The following is a 23,875-nucleotide window of genomic DNA, read 5'->3' on the forward strand; positions in this document are numbered from 1 at the left end:
TGTACACACACACACACACACACACACACACACACATATATATATATATATATATATATATATGTTACGCTATTAAGTTAAATTAAATTACAAGTAAATATTTTAAATTACATATAAACAAAAAATATATATTATACTAATAATATAATACATATATTTATATTCTTAATATGATAGTTAATATAATATAATATAATATAAAATCCCTGTTTATGCTTTTTGAAAACAACCTAAAATATTTTTCAAATCCTTCATAGAAACATGTTAAATCAAAGCCAGCCTTCATTATTTTAATGATTTAATTCACTGTTTTAATGAAATTATTTTTAATGAAATAGATTATTTCACCAATTTGTGACTTCCATAAAAAAAAGCAGTTGTTACCTGACCATCCTAAACATCTGCTGGAGATTTCTTCTGAAGGCTTGTTCGCTGGAGACACTAAATGGGCGATTTCTATAAATCTGCTCTGAAACAATGTCTAAGTGAGTATTATACAAAATAAATTGACTTGAATTACTCTATGGAGTTATTTCGAGCCGTTCTGGCCCTTATCGTATGCATTTATTCAAAATAATTTCCCCATCTCTGAGCAGATGGATGTGTCCAGTCAGGTGCAGCAGAGGTCTGTCAGGTGTGGCTGCATTAACACCACTAATCTAATAGAGTTAACAGCCTTAGATAGACTGACTATCCACTGCACACGCTCAGACCCAACAACACTGCATCTACAACTCCAGAAACAATACTGTTAAATATATAAGCTACACTACACAATACATTAAGACATAAGAAAGAAGTCGTACATGTGTGGGTATTATCCACCCTCCTGATAATGCTTAGCGTTTCCAGCTCATCCATCTAAGAGCGGTATTAGTCAGCGCTTTATTCATCTGGGGTAGGAAGGACAAGTGGATTAGGCCTTCTCCTGAGTTTATTGCCTCTGAGGATATCATTATTACAAGAGTATTATTCTAATTTTCTGTTTAATGCTTTAGAAAAGTTTTGAGATGACGCTAATGCACAAAGTCTATCTGGGAGGGAGTCATTTGCAGTATTTTAAGTTTTAAACCTAGTTGTTGTTTTTTTTAAGTAATGGTTCACCCAAATATGAACATTTGCTGAAATGTTACGCACCCTCAGGTTATCCCGAGATGTAGATGAGTTTGTTTCTTCATCAAAACAGATTTGGAGATTTGGCATTACATCTTGCTCACCAATGGATCCTCTGCAGTGAATGGGTACCGTCAGAATGAGAGTTCAAACAGCTGATAAAAACATCACAATAATCCACACCACTCCAGTCCATTTTCTGAAGTAAAAGGCTGTGTGTTTGTAGTAAACAAATCCATCAAGATGTTTTGTAAATTCAAACGTTCAAAACACTTAAAAAAACATTCAAAAACTTCAAAAACAGATATGTGGGTGGATTTAGATGTGAGATGACAACAGAAGATGGACTTTTTCACTGAAGTAATGTGGATTACTTGTGGATTGTGATGTTTTTATCAGCTGTTTGGACTCTCATTCTGACGGCACCCATTCACTGCAGAGGATCCATTGGTGAGCAATTCATGTAAAGCTAAATTTCTCCAAATCTGAAACAAACTCATCTATATCTCAGATGGGCTGATGGTAAATTTTCAGCAAAATTTCATTTTTCATTGAACTATACCTTGCATGACTTTGAGCAGACAGCGAAGGAAAAGCATCAGGTGTCCAGCGTTCATGTGAACTCCTTCAGACCTGTCTGAAAGCATCCCAGCATGCACCTCAGGATGCTGGCTGAAGAATGTCAGAGTGAGCAGAGCTGGAGTCTAGGAAAAGGCTCTAATATAAGAGTTTTTAATGTGTGAAACATAGTTTTGATCATTACACCATTCACACATACTGTACTTCCATTCGTGTAATTTCAGAGTTTGAATTAATTGCATGTGTAGGTGTCAAACTCTGACTGCCAGTGTAATTGAGTTGCCCTTTTTAACAACTGATGGCACAAAAGATTCTATTTTTATGTTAAATGATTTTAACTAGGTCAAAGGATAATAAATGATTGTTGAATTAAAGTCATTGTTCACAGTCTCCATGGTAACAAAGCAGCCATACACTGCCATGCTTAGTTCGGTTTTCTTCTTCTTTTAAAGGAACAGTTCACCACAAAAGTCTAAATCTGTCATCATGACTTTTTATCTGGTTGACATTTTAATAATGTACTGGTCACTCTTTCCCATGCAATTACAATCAATTTTGGACTGGAGTTGTGAAGCTTCGAATAAAGTAAAAATAACCCATATGACTCGTGGACTATATTCAAGTTGGTTATAATCAATATTGCATGATGGCTTTGAAGAAGACAAGACAGAAATAAAAAATGTAATTCTTAGAAAAGGTGGAATCTGCTCTAGTTTTTCATGCAACATTAATAAAAGCAGCAATGTCTGATCTGTGAACAAATCATCCATTTGACACAAATCTATGACTTCAGATGAGTGTTATATTGCCACTGAGATACTATTATAGTTTTCCATTTTAGTTAATAGTTTATAATATTTACGTTTTTTTGAGTTTTTATTTTTATATTTTGTTTTCGCTTTTAGTTAAAATTTTTTGATGTTTTTTAATGTCTATATAGTCTTGTTAAATTTGAAATAATCATTAATAATTTATATTTTAATTTTATATTTTGCTTTCATTTTAATTTTAGTTGTCTTATTATTATTATTTAGTTTGACTTATTTTAGTACACCAAGTTAAACTAAATAAAAATAAGAAAAGTTGCCTTGGCAATTAGATGAAATAAAATAAGCTTTTTTTCTTTTAATAACTGATTTTATTTCAGTTTTCAGTTAATGTTTTTTTATTTATTTATTTATTTATTTGTTATAGTTTACTATAATAACCCTGCAGAAGACTATATTGGTGCAAGGTTTGGAGTGTGGACAACTTTTCTGATACCTCTGAATCCTTTTGAAGCATGAAACTCCTGTAGTGCATTTGAAAAATGACCAGGACATTTATATAAAATTGACATGAAAACTGACATGAGGATGAGTAAATAGTTATACAGTTTCATCTTGCGCCTGAACTATTTCTTTAAAGTTTTTTAAATAAAACTCAGTCTGAGATGCCTGGGTAGGAAAGGTGAGCTCCATCCTTCTCTCTGTATCGTCTGACAGCATCTCTGTGGAAGATGGGCTTTGCTCAATGATTCATGTGCTCTTGGAGGTTTTATAAAAGCACAAAGACAGATAGATGCATCATATTTATCCAGCAAGACAAGTGTGTGCGAGATGAGAGTAACTAATTTTAAACACAAATGGAAGCTGAAGAGTGAAGAGTTTCTCTTTGGCTTTTTCCACTCGTGTCGGCAGATTAGCTCACACCCTGCAGAGACGAGAGGCCAAAGGATTTCACAGCATTAAACCATTTGCTACAGTATATAGCCTACATATGAGAGAGCTTAGTAATTGAGATAAATGATCTAGTGACAGTTTCAGACATCTACAGCAGATGGACTGCTGGCTGTATGAACACACTTATTTCAGATGTTCGTGAGCGAGCCCTGAGAAGTATATAAAGAAATAATACAAGCATCATATTTAAGGTGAAAACGGGATACATTCACATCAGTGAGAAACCATAGAAAATTCAAACCAAGAGCTTGTGAGACATGTTCTGCTCTTCCAGAATTCATTAATTTTTAAAAGGAAATGTATTTCACTCTGACACGATAGTTTTATATCTAAATGTACTGTAGGTTTCGTTGGACCTTTAGGTAATTTATGTGTTAATGGATCACGCGATACAAACAGATGCTGTAAACAATGCTGAAAATATGCTAAATAAAACTATTACATTTTAAAATTCCAATCAGAATTTTTTTTAACGCATAATATCATGAAATTAATTTTTTTCTTAGATTTTTTTTTTCAAAAGAATCAAACGAGTTCACATACCGCTTGATTATGACCCTTCTCCCTTTAACATCCTGCTGGTGCTGATGAGTGTATTTTGAGGTCTTCAAGCTGCTGCTGCTGTAAAAGAGCGCTGAGTGTTCCAGCTTCCATCAGTCTAACACTTCTCCCTAAGGCCACTGTACAGCAAGAGCTATTGATTTACAACAGTCTTACGGGTTTGCTTAAACACTACACCTTGAAATTCTCACTGTGATTGATGCTAAGGGATTCCAGTTAAAGGTCAATAACAGCAGAAGTGCAGTTGACTAGCAGTTCATGTGATCATGAGTCAGTTCAGAAGGCTCTCGCTGAGGCTCAGAAGAGGAAGGTTATGCTTGATGAAAAGTGTTTTTGAGTAAAACACTACACTGTACTGCTGTGCTAAAAAATAAAAATAGCCTCAATGCACTAAAGTGCAAACTCTCAACACAACCAGACAAGCAATTTTGAGGAAATATAAACAGCATGCAGGTTTTAAACCACACGAGTAAAGAATTTTCATTTACTCATTCATATAAAATGAAGAAATTAACCTGAATGCATAAACGGTGATATAAAGACGTCTTTATTGTAATTGCATCAATAAATTAGCAAGACCTCTTTGTGAACCAGCCCGACTTAATTTAACCATCAGGGTTTGTCCAGTACAAATCATAGAAGACAACTCTAAAAAGATCATTTTCCTCACAAAAACTATCTTCTGTTTAGAGAGAGAAGGACATGCACTTCTATTATAAACAAGACAAGAGATTTACAAATATGTGTTTTGTTCATCTTCCTCCCACACAACACTCCAGGTGCTGCACAGGAAGAAGTGCAAAAAAAAAAAAAAGGTTGAAATGTGAAAAGAACCCCCAGGATACAGTATAACCTTATAAAGAATACAAAAATATAGGGATGCAAATCTAAAGAGTTCAATTTAGTGATAAATTGTCTTCTCTCCATGGACACAGAAAAAGCATTGCAGAAAATATATGCTGTGACTAATTTGAAAAAGAATTCCTAACCAGAACTCAAATGTTTTGCACCATTTTCGAATTGAAGCGTACAGAAAGTTTGTAAAAATAGACCCTTATATTTGGCACCCAATAGCTGAATTTTAGTTCTTTCAATTTTTAACTTGAATATTGAAATAACTGACTGCTGCATTACAAATAAAACTTTTTTTAATAGACTTCCCCAAAAATTCCCAGCAACTGCATGAGTGCTAACCATGAAATCATGACCAGGTCATGTTCTAACCAAAATAAAAATAAAAATTATATCCTGCATATCTAAAGAAAATAAAGCCTGTTTTTAGAAACAATAAGTTTATTTGCACTGTGATTTGAATAATTATTAAGCACTCTAACGAAATAAAATATATATCTTACTATAACAGACAATATATAAAATTCTAATGTACTGGTTTTCTGCTAAAATATTATTGGTGCTCAGCAATTAATAATGGTTCTCTTACAGTTAAAAACTTTTGCTGCTTAATTTTTTTAGTGATTCTTTGATGAATAGTTGAATAGAAAGTTCAAAGAACAGAATTTACTTGAAAAAATTATATACCCCCCCCCAAAAAAAATAAAGAAAGAAATAATAATTTTTTCAAGTAAATTCAAACAAATATTTTTTCTCAATTTTAATATTACTTTTTCACATTACAGTAATGACAATGGGATTTTATTTATGTATGTATTTATTTATTTATTTATTTACTGAATTACTGTAATGAGAATTGGGAGGTATTAAAAATAGGCTTTATTTTCTTGATGCAAAATTTAAGTTTATATTTCTATCTTTTGCTTATGGAGTAAAATATAACCTTAAATGATTTTTATGTCTCTTCATAATTTCACTTTCTTTCAGTCTTTCTTTCAACATAACACACAAACCATCTGAACCTGCGCCTACTTTATATATACACAACATATTTATCATTTCCCGAAATCCTTATCAACTTCCTGTTACCTTTTCACCTCCACCGTCTCTCTCTCCACCTTTCCTCACCCGTCCGATGGTGCGATTTTCATCCTGCATTCGAAGCTCTTCATCATCGTGATGTGTCCTCGTGTTTCTAAAGTTCCCACAATACTTCATGCTGTGTGTGTCGCTGATCGATGAGATGTCTCCCTCGCTCTCTCCCCATTCCTCTTTCACCGCCGGCCCCGAGGCGTTGTTGCACTCCTCCTAAAGTGTGCTCCTCTGAGTTGCTTTCCGACGCTGGTACTTAGGAGACTTTGAAGTCTCGCTCTTTGGGGGCCAAACGGGTTTGACTAATTTCACATCCTGATCCAGAGACAACGTCTTTTTTGGAGAGGCTGTTTGCGGAGGCCACACTACAGAAATTTTGTTAGGGCTTTGATCAGGTTTATTTGCTTCTTTTTCAAACCCGTCTGAGAGCGAGCACATGCTACTTTGCGAAAGTGAATATCTCCAATCCGATCCGTCATGGTCTGTATTCCCTGCATCCCGGACACCCAGTAATTCCCTTTGCGATCCTTGTACAAGTCCATCCTCGAAATTCCCTTTAGACTTGAAGAGTTGTTTATAATGTGGCTGGCAGTATAAATGTCCATGGAGAGAGACAAAGTTTCCAAGGCTGTCAAACAACAGAGTTTCATAATTCATAAGTCACAGAAAATATATAGAGCTGTCTGCATTCACACAGTTTGCAAATGAGAACTGCACTGCAAGCTTTCCATTTGAATGGATTTATGCAGGATACTTTATCTCATAGTTACAAATAATGGTACTTTATTAAAAAAAATCATTTTAGAATTGATTATGTTGGGATACTTACATTGTTAGACCTACTAGAATATTTATGTTAATGTTAAATATGATAAATTGTCTGTTTATGCTCCTTTTTAAACACAACCATACATACTATAAACTCGATGCTGACAACGATGCAAGGGTGTTGCACTGTTGCTATGTGGTTGCTAGCTTCTTCATGGGTACTTCTTCACTTTCTCACCAATGGATCCTCTGCAGTGAATGGGTGCCGTCAGAATGAGAGTACAAACAGCTGATAAAAACATCACAATAATCCACAAGACTCCAGTCCATCAAGTCTTATGAAGTGAAAAGCTGCATGTTTGTAAGAAACAAATTGATCATTAAGATGCGTTTAACCTCAAACTAAAATATGAGTCCTCTATTCATAATATTGTTTTCTTCAGTGAAAAAGTTGTCCCGTCTGAATCATAAGACAAATATACACAGATCTGTTCTAAATAAATACGTCAGTAGATTTTGATGAGAGAGGACAACAGGTGATGGACGTTTTCACTGGAGGGAGCATTATTATTGATTATGCGCTCATGTTTTAGCCATAAGTAATGGCCTGAAGTTAACATCAAGACATAAAAACTTCTTAATAATGGGTTTGTTTTATACAAACATGCAGCTTTTTACTTCACAAGATGTTAATTGATGGACTGGAGTGGTGTGGATTACTGTGATTTTATCAGCTGTCATTCTGACAGCACCCATTCACTGCAGAGGATCCACTGGTGAGCAAGTGATGTAATGCTACATTTCTCCAAATCTGTTCTGATGAAGAGACAAACTCATCTACATCTTGGATGGCCTGAGGATGAGTACATTTTCAGCAAATTTTAAATTTTTGAGTGAAACTCCTTATAAAATATCATATTACAATATTTTATAACATACCTCAATTTGTTTTTGCAGTGCTCACATAAAAAACAGCATTTATGGAACTTCTTTTTGTCGGCTATCAGGCCTTCCATGGGGTAAACCCTCTTCTTGCACACTGCACACATCTCCGACTTTGGTACTCGAATCTGGCAAGATGGTAAAGATATTCACGTTTTAGTCAATTCAGTTTTGTGCACAATCAATATTCCCACGCAGCACTTTGCCAAACACTCAGTCCTCCATCTGAGCAACGCAGGCAAATCACATCCAACATCCACTACTGCAATGTAAAGGTTATTGAAAAGATCGTTAACAACAGCATTAGTGAAAGACATGTTCAGACACAATAATACATTAAAGCATTAATCCTTCACAAACCTGGAGATGAAAATGACACAGACATATCATAATTAGTAGTTTACATTAAAAAAAAATATTATTTTCACTCTAGCCAAACATGTGCACGTACAATATGCACCCAATGCTGGGTTACCATTTGTTTTTAATCTAGCCTTTTATTTATTTTCCCCAGTTGAGTGTATAGAAGTCTGAATAACAATTGGATTATAATTTGTGGAGTTATTTTGGGAAATGTAATGATCCTGCAAACTTGCAGTCTCTAAAAAGAAACAAACAAACCAACCAAACACACACACACAAAGCCAAGCTGCTGTTTCTGAGGTCACACAGAGGCAAAATTTTTAACTCAATCTTTGTTTTCCTTCAGTCGGTTTTCTGTATCAATCCCTAAAACATTTTGCTTTTAAAGTACATTTGATTCTTGTAGCACTCTCAAATGCAAATGAGACAGAGATGAATGGCAATTATGGAGAAAGCACTCAGTGCTATTGAGATATTTAAAATTCTAAGCTGATAAACTGTCTTTTTTGATTCTTTGATGGTGCTGCGAGCGAGAGTAGGCAGAGAGCATTTCTAAGTGGCTAAAAAGAGTGTAGGCTGATCCCCAGACTCTGTGATTTCCCAGGACACTTAGTTCAGTGATATGTGTGAGATAGTATGAACAAACACACGTGTGGTATTCCAAAATAAATAAATAATTATAAAATAATAATACAATTTAAATAAATAAATACATGAATGAATTATTAAATGTGTGGCATACCAAAACAATTAAAAAAAAAATTGTAAACGTTAAAAAAGGAAATCTGTTTGTCACACTCTATAAATAAAATTGTGTTAAAAAAATTAAATGTAAATTAGAAAAATAAATAAATACATTTATTTATTTAAAACTTTAAACTCAAACTTAATTCGAAACTTAAACTTCAAACTCTTTTAAACTCAAGTAAAATTTTCAGCTATTAACATGCAAATAACTGCGATGAGTCACATTTGTTTTATAACTGTCACATTCACATACACATGTACTCATCTAAATGTGGACTTGTCGACAAAGACAAAAGTTAGAAACACACACAGTTTGACCCAGTAATGTACCTCAGAAGTTTTGCAGTAGCTTGCTGTTAAATTTCATTCCCATCATGCACTGCAGGCATATTTACCCGGCACAGCAGTCTCGGTTTGATGCACTAGTAGGTGGCTTGGCTCTCTCACCTGTGACACCTAAGCTTTTGAACACACTCTCACTTTCTGTCCATGTTTTATGGAAGTTCTTCATCAGTTCCTCTGCAGAGGCCTCAGGTGACACCGCCACCTCTGACGTCTTTTTCTTCACAGCATCAGCATAGGAAAAAGGCACCCGTTGCGTTGTAACGCTTTGAGAGTGCGTGGAAACCGCCGTGGTGCTTCTTGATCCGATAATTTTAGTGCCGAACTCATCAACAGAAGAATAATGTTCAGTGACTGTTTCTGTCTCTGAAAAGCCTGTTGGATCAACAGACTTGTCTACTTTCACATCTCTGCTCACAAGCGGAGGGGAGCTCAGCTGGGAGCATTGTTCCCTCTCTGGAGGAAGCTCAGGCTTTGAACCTTCAGATGCAATTTCACTCACTCTTGACTCCTGTTCCTCCTGTTTGTTTTGTAGCTCTTTGATGGGGGAATTTTGCTCACTCATTTCAAAAACATTTTTAATATCCTTGATGTTGAAAGCAGCCATATCCTCTTGTTGTCTTGCTTTCTTCTCCGTATCAAGCGCCAGGTCGTCAGTTTCCCTGCCAGGCTTCTCTGTATTGTCAATTGGGTCTTTTCTAATACCAACTTTCCCTTCTGACGTCTCAATTGTTTTGGCTTGTCCAGACAGGTCATCCTTAGAGAGATTTTCTTTCTCTTTCACTGCACTTTCAGTCTCGGTGTTGGGGCCTGGAATACGCTCTGGAATAATAATGGCATCTCCACTTACGTTAGCGATATTCACTTCAACGGTCACCACTTGTGTTTCAGAAGACCCAAGAGTCTCCTCTTCAACAGGTTTAGAATCAATTTTGATCTGCCGTTGGAACATGGCAGGAGATTCCACAATTTCGGACTTCTTTCCAGGGGCCGGCACCAGGTGAGGCACCAGATCCGGCGAGGCACCCCGAGAGAGCGTAGCTGTGGCATTTCTGAGCCGCGTCAGACTATCTGCCCGGCTCGAGGAGGGTGAAGGGGATTCCCTGCTTAAGCGAGAGCTTGGCGTCTCAGACTTGCGTGGAGGGGGCGTCGGTGGTGTTGGGGAAGGCGTAGGTGCTGCCCTCTGTGGCGAGTCAGTTCTCCTTGTGGACTCGATGGTGATGAATGTAGGTGAGGGACAGCGTAGCCGTAACAATGGAGATGGAGCTCTGGGGTCAAGAGTTGTAATGCTACTCATCTGTTGCTTTCGACTCTTGCGCGTTGTCTTCGTCTCCTCTTTGACCACCTTCTGTGTTTCACACTTTGTAGAACCAATGAAAATCTTTGAAATTCTTTGTATGGCTCCACTAGAGACACATTTTTCAGAGGTGGCCTCACATTCATGCTTTTCGATAGCGCCATCAAAGTACATTAGCTTAGCTTGAACAAGGTTTTTAACATGAGTGAGAATTTCTTTAAGCTTCTGTTCGTTGTGTTCGGCAGCTGCCCCTTCCAAATCACTCTTCTCCTCTGGCCCCAGAAGCCAGGCGGGCATTTCATTGAGCAGCGTCTTCACAGACTTAGTGTCCATTTTTCCTGCAACCCCCTGTAACTCTGAGATACGAGACAACATCTTCTGCGCTTCGGCTTGTCTTAGAGATGTGCCGGCGCTCTCCGCTGAGGACTCTGCAGGTTCCTCTTGTGCAGATTTGCCTGTCATTTTTATTGGAACATTTCTGCTTTCATCTTTTGATTCCTCAGGAATCTGCTGGCTTCCACTGGCCTGCTTTTGAAATTTTACAGTCGCGCCCTCCTCCTGGAAACTCTGCTGTTGGACTGTACTTTCAGTTTTGATGACCTCCTTGTAAACCTCAGTGTGTCCCGTTTGAATGGTGTGCTGTGTTTGCACAACGTTGATTTCTTCTTGCTTTACATCAGATGTCAGGACTTGCCACTTAGGCTCAGCAGGCGTGGCCTCTGTGGGTGAGATGGAAGCGGCGTTGTTGCTTTGAGCGGCTTCTCTGTCTTTCTTACTCTTGCTCCTCCTTTTCTTTTTCGGAGTGGCAGGGGGCCCCTCTACAGGTTTCTCTTTGGCCTCTTTCTCCACTTTATTCTCTGTTTCTGTGGGGCTTTTTTCTCTGCTTTCTTTCACCTGAACATTCTCCTGCTCCGCTGTGGTTTTCTCTTTGCTTTCCAGTTTAGCACTCTTACTAACTTTCTTAGCCTTTTGACTGTCGACCTTTTGGGGCTTCTGCTCAGCATCCTTAATTTGACTCTCTTTGATTGGTAGGGAGCGATCAGGGGAGTTTCTTTCTTGATTTTTCTTCGGAGAGCTTTCCTCTTTTGTTTTGTTCTCAGATATGCTGCTCACATCTTTTCCAACATTCTCAGATTCATTTTTAGAGACACTTTGAGGTTTGTCCGTTTTGACAGAGGCCTTTATTTCTTCTTTGGTTGTGTTTTTAATAACCGTCTTCGTCACCTGTTGTATATTGGTCATCACGGATCTCTTCTTTTTCTTTTTAGCTGAAGTGGAGGTGGTCTGCTGCTGACCCGAAGAGCCCTGCGATGACTGATTAGAGATAATGTTCTGTTTAACTGCGGAAATAACAGGAGATTCTGGAGGAGATTTCTCATTTGTGGCAGCGATCAAAGTCTTGCTTGGGGGAGCGTTTGAGAGAGATGTGTACTTGGATGAATCATATGAGTCTGTGGCTGATTCGGATTTGGTCACACTCTTTTGATCTCTCTCTTGAGTGAAATCAATTGATATGCTTGCCTCTGATTGCACCGTGCCTGTGCTCTCTGAAGAAAGCATTTCAAGGGCTGCACTGACTGACTCGTGCATGCAGATTTCAAAGGCTGGGGAGCGCGGCGGTGGCGGCGTGCAGCTTTCCTCCCTCTTCTGTCTGTACTTCTGTTCGGCTTGTATTAATTGGGTTTTGAATTTGCTTACTGGGGATTTGGACGGCGGAGGAGGAGAGGCGGGTGGGGTCAGCGTCAAGGGGGCGAAAACTTTCTTGGGAGGCCGTGGAGACTCCGGTGGCTGTTTTGTGAACACAGACTGAATTTCAGAGGATATCACGGTGGATTTAACCGATGATGTGGTGACATTTTTTTTACTCTTGGTCTCTCGTGTAGCCTGCACATCCATTTGCTCAAATGAAATCGCTGGCTCAAGCTTGGGTACTTTGCACAATGCTGGTGCTTTGACGGGTTTGACAGTCATTTTAGTGGGTTTGGATGGTGTTATGTTGGGCAGTGGAAGGAGGTCTAGCTCCTGTTCTGTGGGAGGTGGAGGGAGGAGGTCTAGCTCAGCCGTGGCAAGAGGAGGAGGTGGTGGGGTTGGTGGAGGAGGTAAAAGGTCGAGTTCTGTCTTGGATGGATCACATGGAGGGGGAGGGGGAGGGGGAAGATAATGAGGAGGAGTAGGGGGAGGGGGAAGATCATGATCACCCCTAATGCACGGAGGAGGAGTGGGGAAGAAGATGCTATCATAATCCGGAGGGGGTGGCAGAGGGGGCTCGGGGTCAGGTGGTGGAGGTGGCATATGGATTTCCTGCTGTTTTCTTTTATCCAGTATGATCAACCCCTTACAGCCACTTTTTTTCAAGTTACGGAAGTCGGTCTTCAATGTTTTGACGCCGTGTGTTTGAATAATTGTTTTGTGCTCCAGCACTGTGGTCTTTGTCTCCTGGCTGCATGCTGTGCTGTGAGTGGTGATTGCAGTGCTCTCTTGAGATACGTATTTGTTTTGCATTGTTTGCTTGTGAGCGCTTCTCTTTGATTCACTGCTCATATCAAGGTTTTTAACTGCAGGGGTGGGCTTCTGTGCCGGGATGCCTTTCACTGATGGAGATGGGGTCTTGGCAGGAACTTTGACCTTTCTTATCGGCTGCCTTCGGGGAATCGTTGGGCTAGCTCTCTGTGCTGTTTCCATTAAGGATTTTATTGTGCCCTTAACATCTCCTTTTATCACTTCTTCTTTCTCTGATAGCACCTGCTCTTGGGTGTCATAGAGTGATTTTATGGAAAGCTTCACGTCACCCTCTGTGCTCGCCCTGCGTTGCATTCTGGGAGATGGAGGAGGCTCAAGTAAGAGCTGAATCTTGCCTTTCACATCTCCCTGGACACCAATCTCCTGCTGGCAAACCTTTCTCTCATTTGACGCTTCTTGTAGACTCTGTATTGCCGTGTGAATGTCACCCTTTACAATCACCTCCTTCTCCACCTCTCTCACTGCACGTTTGGCCTCCTCCAGCGATTTCAACGTACCTTTGATGTCACCTGGCACCAAGTCTTCTAGGACAATTTCCACCTTGGTGGAAGCCGAGTCTTTTAGCGATTTCAGCACTCCTTTGATGTTACCAGGAATTATTTCGGGCTTTTCCATCTCTCTGGGCTGATTTTGGGCCTCCTCTAGAGACCTTAGGGTTGTAGGTAAATCAGCTCGGATGACTTCTTCTTTCTCCAAAACAACCATCTGGTTTACAGACTGCGTCAGAGAATTCATCGCCGCTTGCAGGTCTCCTCTCACAATCTCTTCTCTCTGTAAATGTTCAAATGAGACTGGAAGCTCGGTCATGAAAACCTTAACTGTGTTATGAACATCGCCTGGGACTATATCTTCCCTGTCCACCAGACGACCGATTTGAGCTTGATTACGTGTCAGGCTGAGTTTCGTTCCCTTAATATCACCACCGATGATTTCCTCTTTTTCAATTTTACCAGGGTCAGCCTCAGCTGGCTCTACCTGCAGCTTTTTGAGGTAATCCAGTGCACCCGACTCAATACATGTATAATAAAAGCTCACCTTTCCCCTCTCTGCTTCATCCACTTTAATTCTCACAATCTCCTCTGTGTCTGGATTGCAAAGTCTCTCAAGGCACCCTTTCACATTACCTCCGACTATATTTTCATTCTGAGTGACTGGTTCCTCAGGTGAATTGAATAAAGAGTAGATCGTCATACGAACATCTCCCTTTTCATCTTCTTGAATGAGAATGCCCCGTTTGCCAGTGCTCTCCTCTTTCAGCAGGTTGTTTATGGCTTCCTGAATGTCACCTCTTATTATCTCCTCTTTCTCCACAGAAGTGCTTCTGTGCTCTTGGAGCAGCTGATGTACGGTGCCGCTGATGTCTCCCCTCTCCTCTGCATTTATAACGATTCCCCTCTCGGTTTTCTCCTGTCTGTTGAGGAGGTTCATCATGATGTTTTGCAGATCTCCGTTAATGATTTCTTCTCTTTGGATCTGGGGAGCTTCTTTATTCATGAGGTTGTACTTAGCCATGCGAACGTCTCCAATTTCATCGGCCTCTATTATGATACCTTTGTTGTCTACCATTCTCTGGGTGAACAGTTCGTCGAGGGTGGCTTTAACACTTTTACCAATGATTTCTGTCTTCTCCAAGCTGCTCTCATTAAATTCAGTGAACGGCGTTGTTTCAAAAAGCCACGTTGTGGTTTTGACATCTGCTTTGGGGATTTCTTCACAAATTACCTTTTTACTTTCGTCACTTTCGTTAATATGATCAAGATGATTCTTCTCAAATAGCCATACAGACTGTTTGACATCCCCCTTCAGCTGTTCCTCCATAACAACAGTTTTCATCTCATCTTCTGACTTTTCAGCATGTATCTGATCAATTGTGTGAGTTTCAAACATCCATTTTGCTGTCCTAACATCCCCTTTATGAATCTCACTCATACTGACAGTACGCACCAACTTTTGAGACAATGCATCGGATTCAAAACGCTGCTTGTTTGTCTTTACATCACCTCCCTGAATGTCCTCGACAGTTTTGATTGATATTTTGGCATATTCTGCAATCTTATCAAGGGGCTGGGTTTCAAACCTCCATCTTGCTGAGCTGACATCACCTTTTTGGATATCTTCCTCTGTAACGGCTTTTAAAAGATAGACCTCATCTGTCTCTCTAATTGAGTCCAGAGGCTTTGTTTCAAACAGCCAACGGGCTCCTACTACATCACCTCTATGTATTTCTTCTTTTGTAAGTGTGGTCACTTCACGATAATGGCCTTCTTTGTCTTGGATGGCATAGAGAGGCTGAGTCTCAAACATCATGGCGTACGATTTCACATCTCCTTTCTCCTCATCCTCTCTGATGACTTTCCGCAGCTTTCTCATTTCGGCCTCAGATGACACATCTTGAATCTTATCTAATGTGTAGGTCTCAAAAATGAATCTGCCTTTATCAACATTGCCTCCCTGAACATCTTGTACCGTACAAGCTCCTTTTAGCTCGCCGGGGGTCTCTGCAATTTCATCGACGGGTTGGTTTTCAAATAACCATTTGCAGTTTCCAACATTTCCTTTCTGAATATCCTCAGCTTGAGCACTCCTCAGCTGTCTCATGAAATCCTCAGAGGTTGAGCTCATAACGTCGGAAGATCGGGTCTCGAATATGTATTTCATCCGAGACACATCCCCGGATTGTATGTCTATCTCAGTAACACTCTTAAAATCTTCTCGCTGTCCACCACTTATGTTCTCCAGGTTCTCTGTCTCAAACAGGAAACGTGCCATACGGACATCTTTTCCGTGAATGTCCTCTTGTTTCACAGTGCGAGTTTGCAACACCGTCTCTGAGTTATTCTGTATGGCATCAAGAGTTTGAGTTTCAAAAAGCCAAGTGCATGTTTTCACATCGCCTTTTTGAACTTCAGAATCTTTTGTACTCTTAATCTCTTCCCTTTCATAAAGCATGTCTACAGGTTTGGTCTCAAAAAGCCACTTACAGGTTTTAACATCACCTTTGACTATTTCTGCTGTCTCCCTAGTAACACACTCCTCATCTTCAATATTGCTAAAATACTTAATAGCATCAAGAGGCTGGGTTTCAAAGAGCCATTTGGCCGTCTTGACATCTCCAGATTCGATCTCTTGTTGTGTTATGCCCTTTATGATTTGGAATTTAGTGATGCTCTCGTCGAATTGGTCAATAGGGCGAGTTTCAAACATCCACTGGCAGCTTCTGACGTCTCCTTTGACGATTTCCTCTCGCCGTACGGTTCTGACCTCGTGATAATGCCCAGAGCTGTCTTGCAGTGCGTATAATGGCATGGACTCAAATAGATTTTTATTTGATCTAACAGAGCCAGTGGTGACACCCTCAACTTGAATCTTCTGACTTTCGTCATATTGGCTTAAATCATATGTTTCAAAAATTTGCTTGTAGTTGCTCACATCCACATTTTCTATATCCTCCAGATTCACTGTTCTTGTTATTTCCTTTCTCTCCTCTCTCATCTGCTCCAGCGGCTGGCTCTCAAACAGCCACTTCTGGTGTCGAACGTCTCCTTTCTCCTCAGATGTCATCATTCTTTTGAGCTTCCCCACCTCTGCAAGCTCTTTCATCTCATCTTTTGGAGCAGTCTCAAAAAAGTGTCTGGCAGACTGAACGTCACCTCCTAGAATTTCTTCTGCACTTACTGGCCTGGCATTGGAATCATCCTTTAACATATCCATCGGGTGCGTCTCAAACACCCTACAATTTCTGCGGACATCACCCTTGTAACTTCTATCTATTTGTTCTGAATCAACTGTCTTCACAAACTCTCTCTTTTCCTCTTGAATGTCTTCCAAATTTTGGTTCTCAAACAGCCATTTTTGATGTCTCACATCGCCTCTTTCTTCATCGGATGCTATGGTTTTCTTAAGTCGGCTTACCTCATCATCCTCATCTTTAATGTTCTCCAGAGGTTTATTCTCAAACATCCATTTTTGGTGTCTCACATCACCTCTTCCTTCTTCAAAGACTACTATTGTATTTAGTTTTCCCACTTCTGGAAGCTCTTTGAGTTCATCCGGTGGAGCGTTTTCAAACAAGTGTCTCACAGAGCGAACGTTACCTCCAATAATCTGTTCTGAGGCAACAGGTCTGGAGTTGGCATTGTCTTTAAGCGTGTCCATAGGCTGCGTCTCAAACACCATGCAGTGTTTGCGTACATCCGCCCCAAGAATCTCTTCTTTCTGCTGCTTTTGCATTCTCTCCCATTGGGCATTTATGGAGTCAAGCCTCTTTGTCTCAAACAGCCACCTTCCCGTTTTCGCATCACCTAGCTGGTTGTCTTCCATGGATATACTGGAGATTAGCCTGACTTGAGAAAGGTCCATGTCAATGTCATTCAATGGCTGCGTTTCGAAGAGCCATCTTGATGTTTTGACATCACCTTTCTCCGTCTCCTCTCGGCGGACAGAAGTAATCAACATCATCTCACCGGAGTGTTCCCTCATTACACACATGCACTGCGTCTCAAACATCCATATGACTTTCTTCACTTCTGACTTGATCTCCTCCAGTACAGACTTCAGGCTCAGCAGCTGCTTCTCATCCATGGTTTCAGTGTCGCCCAGAGAGTCCATTTCTTGGTTTTCAAACATGTACCTCACAGACTTCACATCTCCTTCGGTGGCTTCTTGTGTAAAGATGACTTCTTTGGTTTGCTCATCATCAGTGTGAATTTCATTTAACATATCCATTGGCTTTGTCTCAAACAACCAGGCGGCCGCCTGCACATCTCTTTTCCCCACTTCATTCACTAGATAGTTCTCACGTTGCAATCCTAGTGTATCCATGGGCTGCGTCTCAAACATCAAAGCCCTGTTCTTAACATCACCTCCAGGAATGATTTCCTGCTGAATGATCTTTTTGCCATCCTCTTCGTTGTCCGAATCATCCTTAATGCAGTCCAAGGGTTTGTTCTCAAACATCCAGCGCATGGACTGCACTTCGCCACTCAGAATCTCGTCCCACTCCAAATATTCGCGATCCGGGCTTCCTTTTGAATTGCTGCCGGTGTGTTCAAACTGGTATGCTGCCTCTTGAACTTCTCCTACTGCTTCAATGCCCTCATCATCGTAAAAATCTCTTTCCATGTCTTTCCTGACATCAGGGTGAATGTGCTTGCAGAGACGTTTCAACTCTAATAGCTCCCTCTGTCTGTAGTATTGCTGTCTGTTCACTGTGTGTTTCACTGGAGGTTCAGGAAAGTTTTCCGCAACGTCTGAAGGTTCCTCCAGTAGGTCCGGTGGGGGCGGTGGCAGATATTCCAGATCATCATTGTCGTCGTCGTCATCATCATCATCATCAAAAGTAAACTCATAACTCAGTTCACCTTCTTCCACTTTGTCTGAGGCAACACTGTTCAGAGTAGCTGATATTTCACTCTTCACAGTTTGATGGGACGCGTTCACAACTGATGGCAGCTGTGAACGGCTTTTGTCACGTTCAATCTTTTTTAGAGAGAGAATAATGAAGATAATTCAGTGTAGCTCTGAAATGGCTTATACTTCAGCTGGATCATGAATGTCCAAATCTGGGCAAATTATTTTAAAGGCCTTTCCAGTATTTTTGTGTCCTTATTGTGCATTCAAAAAAGACCAGCAAAAAGCATTTAAAAAGGCTCTGCTTGAGTGTCATAAAAATAAATAAAGAGCACCACCTTACACAATTACAAGAAAAAGTTATCTGATTTTTGTAACTGCTCAGCCGCAGCACTATGTGTGCCCTCTGCATTTGAAAGAGTTATCCATTTACTAAACGAATGGTTTTTCTAACCCAATGCATTGTTATATTAAAAAAAAACAGCTTCATGAATACATTAGACACACTTCCCTAAAACCATCAATATCATGTACTACACTTGAAAATTACAGGACACTGCAAAAATGTATTTTTAATGAGTTAATTTAGTCTTTTTGACATTTTCCAAGTAAAATATGTAAAAATCTCTAAAGCAAGAAAACTTACTTGAGAAGCAAAACTGCATTAGACAGTAAGACATGTTTTTATAGACTGTTTCTTTAATGCAGTGTATTTTCATTACATTTTTAATGTGTTCATACGTGAGCAAAAACGAATTACACTCATATTAAAGACACAGTCTATAAAAACAAGCGTGAATATCTAATGCAGTCTTGATATTCAAGTAAACCGATTTCTCAAGCAAAAAAAAAGTGTTGAGAGCAAGACTTGTAGTCAGAACCACCACTGGTATGCATTGTCGTTTAGATGCACAATAAAGATACAAAAACAACTCATATCAGATGTAAAGTGAATTTACAATAACAACATCAGAACACAGAGATGAACACATGCTCTCAAGTCTTATGAAGCTCAATACAACTACGCTGTTGAAAGTGGAGGGACTCATGGAAACATGTAAAAAAGATGGTAAGCAGAGTCTTTTTATGCACTGAATCCTATTAAAGTATAATACATTCATATGTCAGAGTAGAGATGTAGGCAAAAAAAAACACTTACCTTCATTTTCTTGCTGGGGGCTGCCTCCTCAATAGTCTTTTCAAAATGTTGTGCCAGTTCTTTAGTCGAGAGCCTCGGATAGTACTCTTCCTCCTCTGGAAGCAAAAGTTAAAATTAAATACATCTTGTGAGCCTTTGTAAAATGCACTGTAAACCAAAGAATGAGTCATTGTGTGATATAGAACTTATTATCTATAAATTACTGCTGGTAAACGTACCCGTTTCATTGTGATGATTCTCATAACCGGAAATAACCTCCCGGTTATGAGCGATTTGATCACGTGCAGCCTGTAATATGGCAAAATAAATACAACAACTTCAATTTAGTGGCATATGCAATAATGAAATGGAGTGAATGCCAAAGGATCTAAATGAACAGTTCTGGCATGAATTTACATTTATGCATTTGGCAGATGTTTTCATAAGCATTGTGTTTTATAAGTATGTGCATTCATTCCTAGGGAGTCAAACCACTGAACGTGGTGTTGCTTTAGCAGCTGAGTTCATAATACTATAATGAGTAAACACATTTATTAAAACTCTCAACATGGAAATGTGGGCAGTAAGGTATCCCTGTAACAGTGTCTCTCACATACACCGAGTTAAAGAAATCAAGGTCTTTTCACATGACTTACATTATCGGATTAAATGCAATCCGTCATTTACGGAAATGCAAAAATAAACTAGAAAATAAATAATACACCTGGTTTCTTAATTGATCTGGTAATATTAAGGTCAATTAAAAAAACAACAACAACTGAAAAATGCATTTTACTGATGGATAAAAGTAGCGCATGACAATTTACAGCTCAGTAAATAAACACAATGGATTATATATTAAATAGCCATGTTTTAATGCATATTTTTGGATAATCTATTGAATTAAATTTTTCAAATGAAACATTTTATTTGAAAGTTCATGGATGCAAACCAAAAGATAAAATCATTAGTGCAAAAACAACTACATTATGCTACACTTGGGTTAAAAAAAAAAAAATATTTCAAACTCTAAATTCTAATCAGATGAGCCACATATAAAAAGGTAAAATATTTTTAATACATATTTTTATAAATGTTATAATATAAATATTTTCACAATATAATATTTTTATATTTTAATATATTTATTTGTATTATATTTTTATATTTTAAAATACAGCAAATGATTATGAATTTTTTTAATGCAACTTCGACATGACAAGAGCCTTTGAAGCTATTTTAATCTTATCAAATGCAATGCTTCAGGGTTTTAGTGTTTTATTTTTATTCTACTCAACAGAAATTGATCTGCTCACTCGATTTAACAATCAATATTCCATGAATTATTCTACTGGACTATACTCTCAGGTCTATTTTCGCAGGGTTACTTCAAACCTTTATTTATTCCCCTTGTCCTCATTTCTAATCACTTTTAGCATCTTTTACCATGAGATTATTATAAGGAGGGCAAAGTTATGGGTTTGATTCTCAGGCAGTGCATAAACTGATAAAATATATACGTTATATATAAAATATATACGTTAAATGCAATGCAAGTCAATTAGGATAAAAGCACCCACCAAATGAATGAATGTAAATGCAAGTGTTTATGTGGAGATGATGACGCTAAAACCTCCAGCTTCTAAATGACATTTTCACATTATTGAAAACTGATCAGTTGCAGTGACATTTCACAGCAGATAGTAAACAGAAATGAGGCACTATAGAGACTGTAAATTAAGAGCCGTGTGATTGTCAGCGTAGCTCCTGTTGGCGAGATCCACTACTGTTAGTGTCTGACGTTTTTGTGAAATGGAGAGTTATTAGTAGCAGGGCTGTCGGAAATGTCTGTACCCTTTCATCCTGGAGGAAGACCTGCTGCGAGACTTGTCGACCCCCGCTGCTGCTCACCACACTCATCGCTGATGAATTTGACACCTCCTGCGTGACAGGAGACAAGGGTTGTTAAGAGGATGAGACAGAGAAAAACACACACTGTCTACCAAGAAAGCGCTCACACAAAATATCTTATTATTTATTTATTTATTATTTATTATTTAGTCATTTAGCAGACGCTTTTATCCAAAGCGACTTACAAATGAGGACAATGGAAGCAATCAAAATCAACAAAAGATTTCTGAATGACAGAACCTAATGATGCCATGTAGACAGAGAAAAGTGGTTCAAGAACTGAGCCCTGAGGCACCCCAGTAGTCTTATCTTATCTGCACAGCCTTTTCTTAGTCACAAACAAATATATTTGTGATGTAATGTGTTGCTGTATCTCTCTATTGTGAACAAAAATATACACGAAAAGTGCTAAGTATTTAGTATTCAAAAAGTATTTAGAAAATTATTTAACATTCGAAATATATACTACTGATCAAAATTAAGAAATTTAGGTTTAAAATTAAGATTTTTAAATGTCTAGAAAGGAGACTCTTCTGCTCACCAAGGCTGCATTTATTTAATTAAAAATACAGTAAAAACAGTTATGTTGTGAAATATTATTACAATTTCAAATAACTCTTTTCTTTTTTAATATATTTTAAAAAGTAGTTTATTTCTGTGATGCAAAGCTGAATTTTCAGCATCATTACTCCAGTCTTCAGTGTCACATGATCCTTCAGAAATCATGTTAATATGCTGATTTGCTGCTCAAGAAACATTTCTTATTATAATGCATGGTGAAGACCATTTTGCTTCATAATATTTTTGTGGAAACTGAGATACATGATATTTTTTCAAAGAAATTAAAACTTTTATTCAGCAGAGGATACATTAAATTAATCAAAAGTGACAGTAAAGATATTTATAATGTTACAAAAGAACTCTATTTCAAATAAATCTGTTCTTTTGAACTTTCTACTCATCAAAAACACTGATAATAAGAAGATAATAATTAAGTCAATCAAAGACACTATTAATAATTGATAAGCATCAAATCAGCATATTAGAATGATTTGTGAAGGATCATGTGACACTGAAGAAGACTGAATTAATGATGCTGAAAATTCAGCATTGCGTCACAGGAATAAATTTAATTTTAAAATATATTCAAATAGAAAACACTTATTTTAAATTGTAGTGATATTTCACAATATTACTGTTTTTGTTGTATTTTTGATTAAATAAATACAGCTTAGGTGAGCAGAAGAGACTAAAATAGATAAAACATTAAAAAATCTTGATGATTTCAAATTTTTGAACTTCGTGTATTGCATTAGAAAGCTAGATATCAAACCAACAGGCATCAAATGCTGAAGGTTCTTTTCTCAAAACCACATGACTTGTCAAAACCATAGTGACAAATGTTTGAACATTTTGAAATAAAAGCCACATACTTAACCTAGTGCTGCTAGCATATCTCAGCCCTTTACACATTCTGTAATACACACATGCACAAGGAAACAACATTATAATAAAATAAAAATATTAATTTTATGCATATTTGCATGAAATCTGCATTACCCAAGCACAAATTAAAGCTTGGAATTAATCTGTACATTTTTGTTTTCCATTTCAGGATTACGATTAGTCAGTGTCAATTACAGTTAAACGGCAGGTGTAATGGTTTCAGCCCTCGGATGAGCAGATTTTGTAATGTTATAACATGTTCCAACTCACACTCCCACACACAAACACATGCAGCTACGCATAAACAAGTGTGATATCATCAACAGGGACGAAATCAATACCAATCCATAAAAACAGCCCGAAAACACACGCTCATCGTTAAAAGAGATACGACTGACATACACCGATGCAGACTGCATCATTATAACCAAAGGTGACTGAGAATCGGACCTAAAAACACTCATCAAAGCAACAGCGCAATAGTGACCGCCTACTGCTTCAGCTGCTTGGCTTCTGGTGAAGTATTTTTCATTTTCTCCAGAGAGACGTCAAAAAACACTTTAATAAAGAGTTCCAAGTCATTAACCAAACCAACCAGCTCTGAGATGAATCACAACACTACAAACTTTGATTCAAAGTGAAAAAGCATTTAAAAATAGGAATAAAGGACAAAGTTCATTGGCTACGCTCAGAAGTGAACTGTTCAATGATATCTTTTAACTTGATTGGCAAAAGGATAAAACAAAGCTATTTGTAGGGCTGCATTGAGAATTTTTTTAAATTATTTGATACAGTTCAGTTTTGATCTTGATTCGGTGGAATATTTTTTGCATTAATGCACCGACATACATCTCATTGACATATTACTGTGTTAAAAAATTAAGGCTCTTTCACAAGACTCTCATTTGTAGATTAAATGTAACAATTGGCATTTACTGAATAAGATAAAATTTATTTAAAAAAATCTAGTGATATCAATGTCACTTAAAAATGTAACCTTTTACTGATGGAAAAAAATAGAGCATGGCAAAACATCTATAATTAAGTAAATAAACTCTATATTTTATGATTTTATAATATAAAAATTTTAACAATGCTCTTTTATTATATTTATTTTTTAAATATATTTTATAT

At 38.1% G+C, this 23,875-nt stretch overlaps 1 protein-coding gene across 1 annotated transcript in view; it reads right to left on the reverse strand.

Moving 5' to 3' along the window:
• Window positions 1-5,690: 5,690 nt before the first annotated feature.
• Window positions 5,691-23,875, reverse strand: part of LOC107674757 (xin actin-binding repeat-containing protein 2-like) — a 54,895-nt gene continuing 36,710 nt past the window's right edge. Inside the window, exons 5-10 of the mRNA XM_016468850.1 lie at window positions 21,239-21,325; window positions 19,624-19,693; window positions 19,406-19,500; window positions 9,186-18,375; window positions 7,626-7,756; window positions 5,691-6,546 (exon numbers count right to left, since the gene is read on the reverse strand). Coding sequence (XP_016324336.1) covers window positions 7,665-7,756; window positions 9,186-18,375; window positions 19,406-19,500; window positions 19,624-19,693; window positions 21,239-21,325 — 9,534 coding nt within the window. The 3' untranslated portion in view covers window positions 5,691-6,546; window positions 7,626-7,664. The remainder of the gene's footprint in view (window positions 6,547-7,625; window positions 7,757-9,185; window positions 18,376-19,405; window positions 19,501-19,623; window positions 19,694-21,238; window positions 21,326-23,875) is intronic.

The sequence above is a fragment of the Sinocyclocheilus anshuiensis genome, unplaced genomic scaffold (genome assembly GCF_001515605.1).
Source record: "Sinocyclocheilus anshuiensis isolate Anshui unplaced genomic scaffold, SAMN03320099.WGS_v1.1 scaffold680, whole genome shotgun sequence".
Taxonomy (NCBI): domain Eukaryota; kingdom Metazoa; phylum Chordata; class Actinopteri; order Cypriniformes; family Cyprinidae; genus Sinocyclocheilus; species Sinocyclocheilus anshuiensis.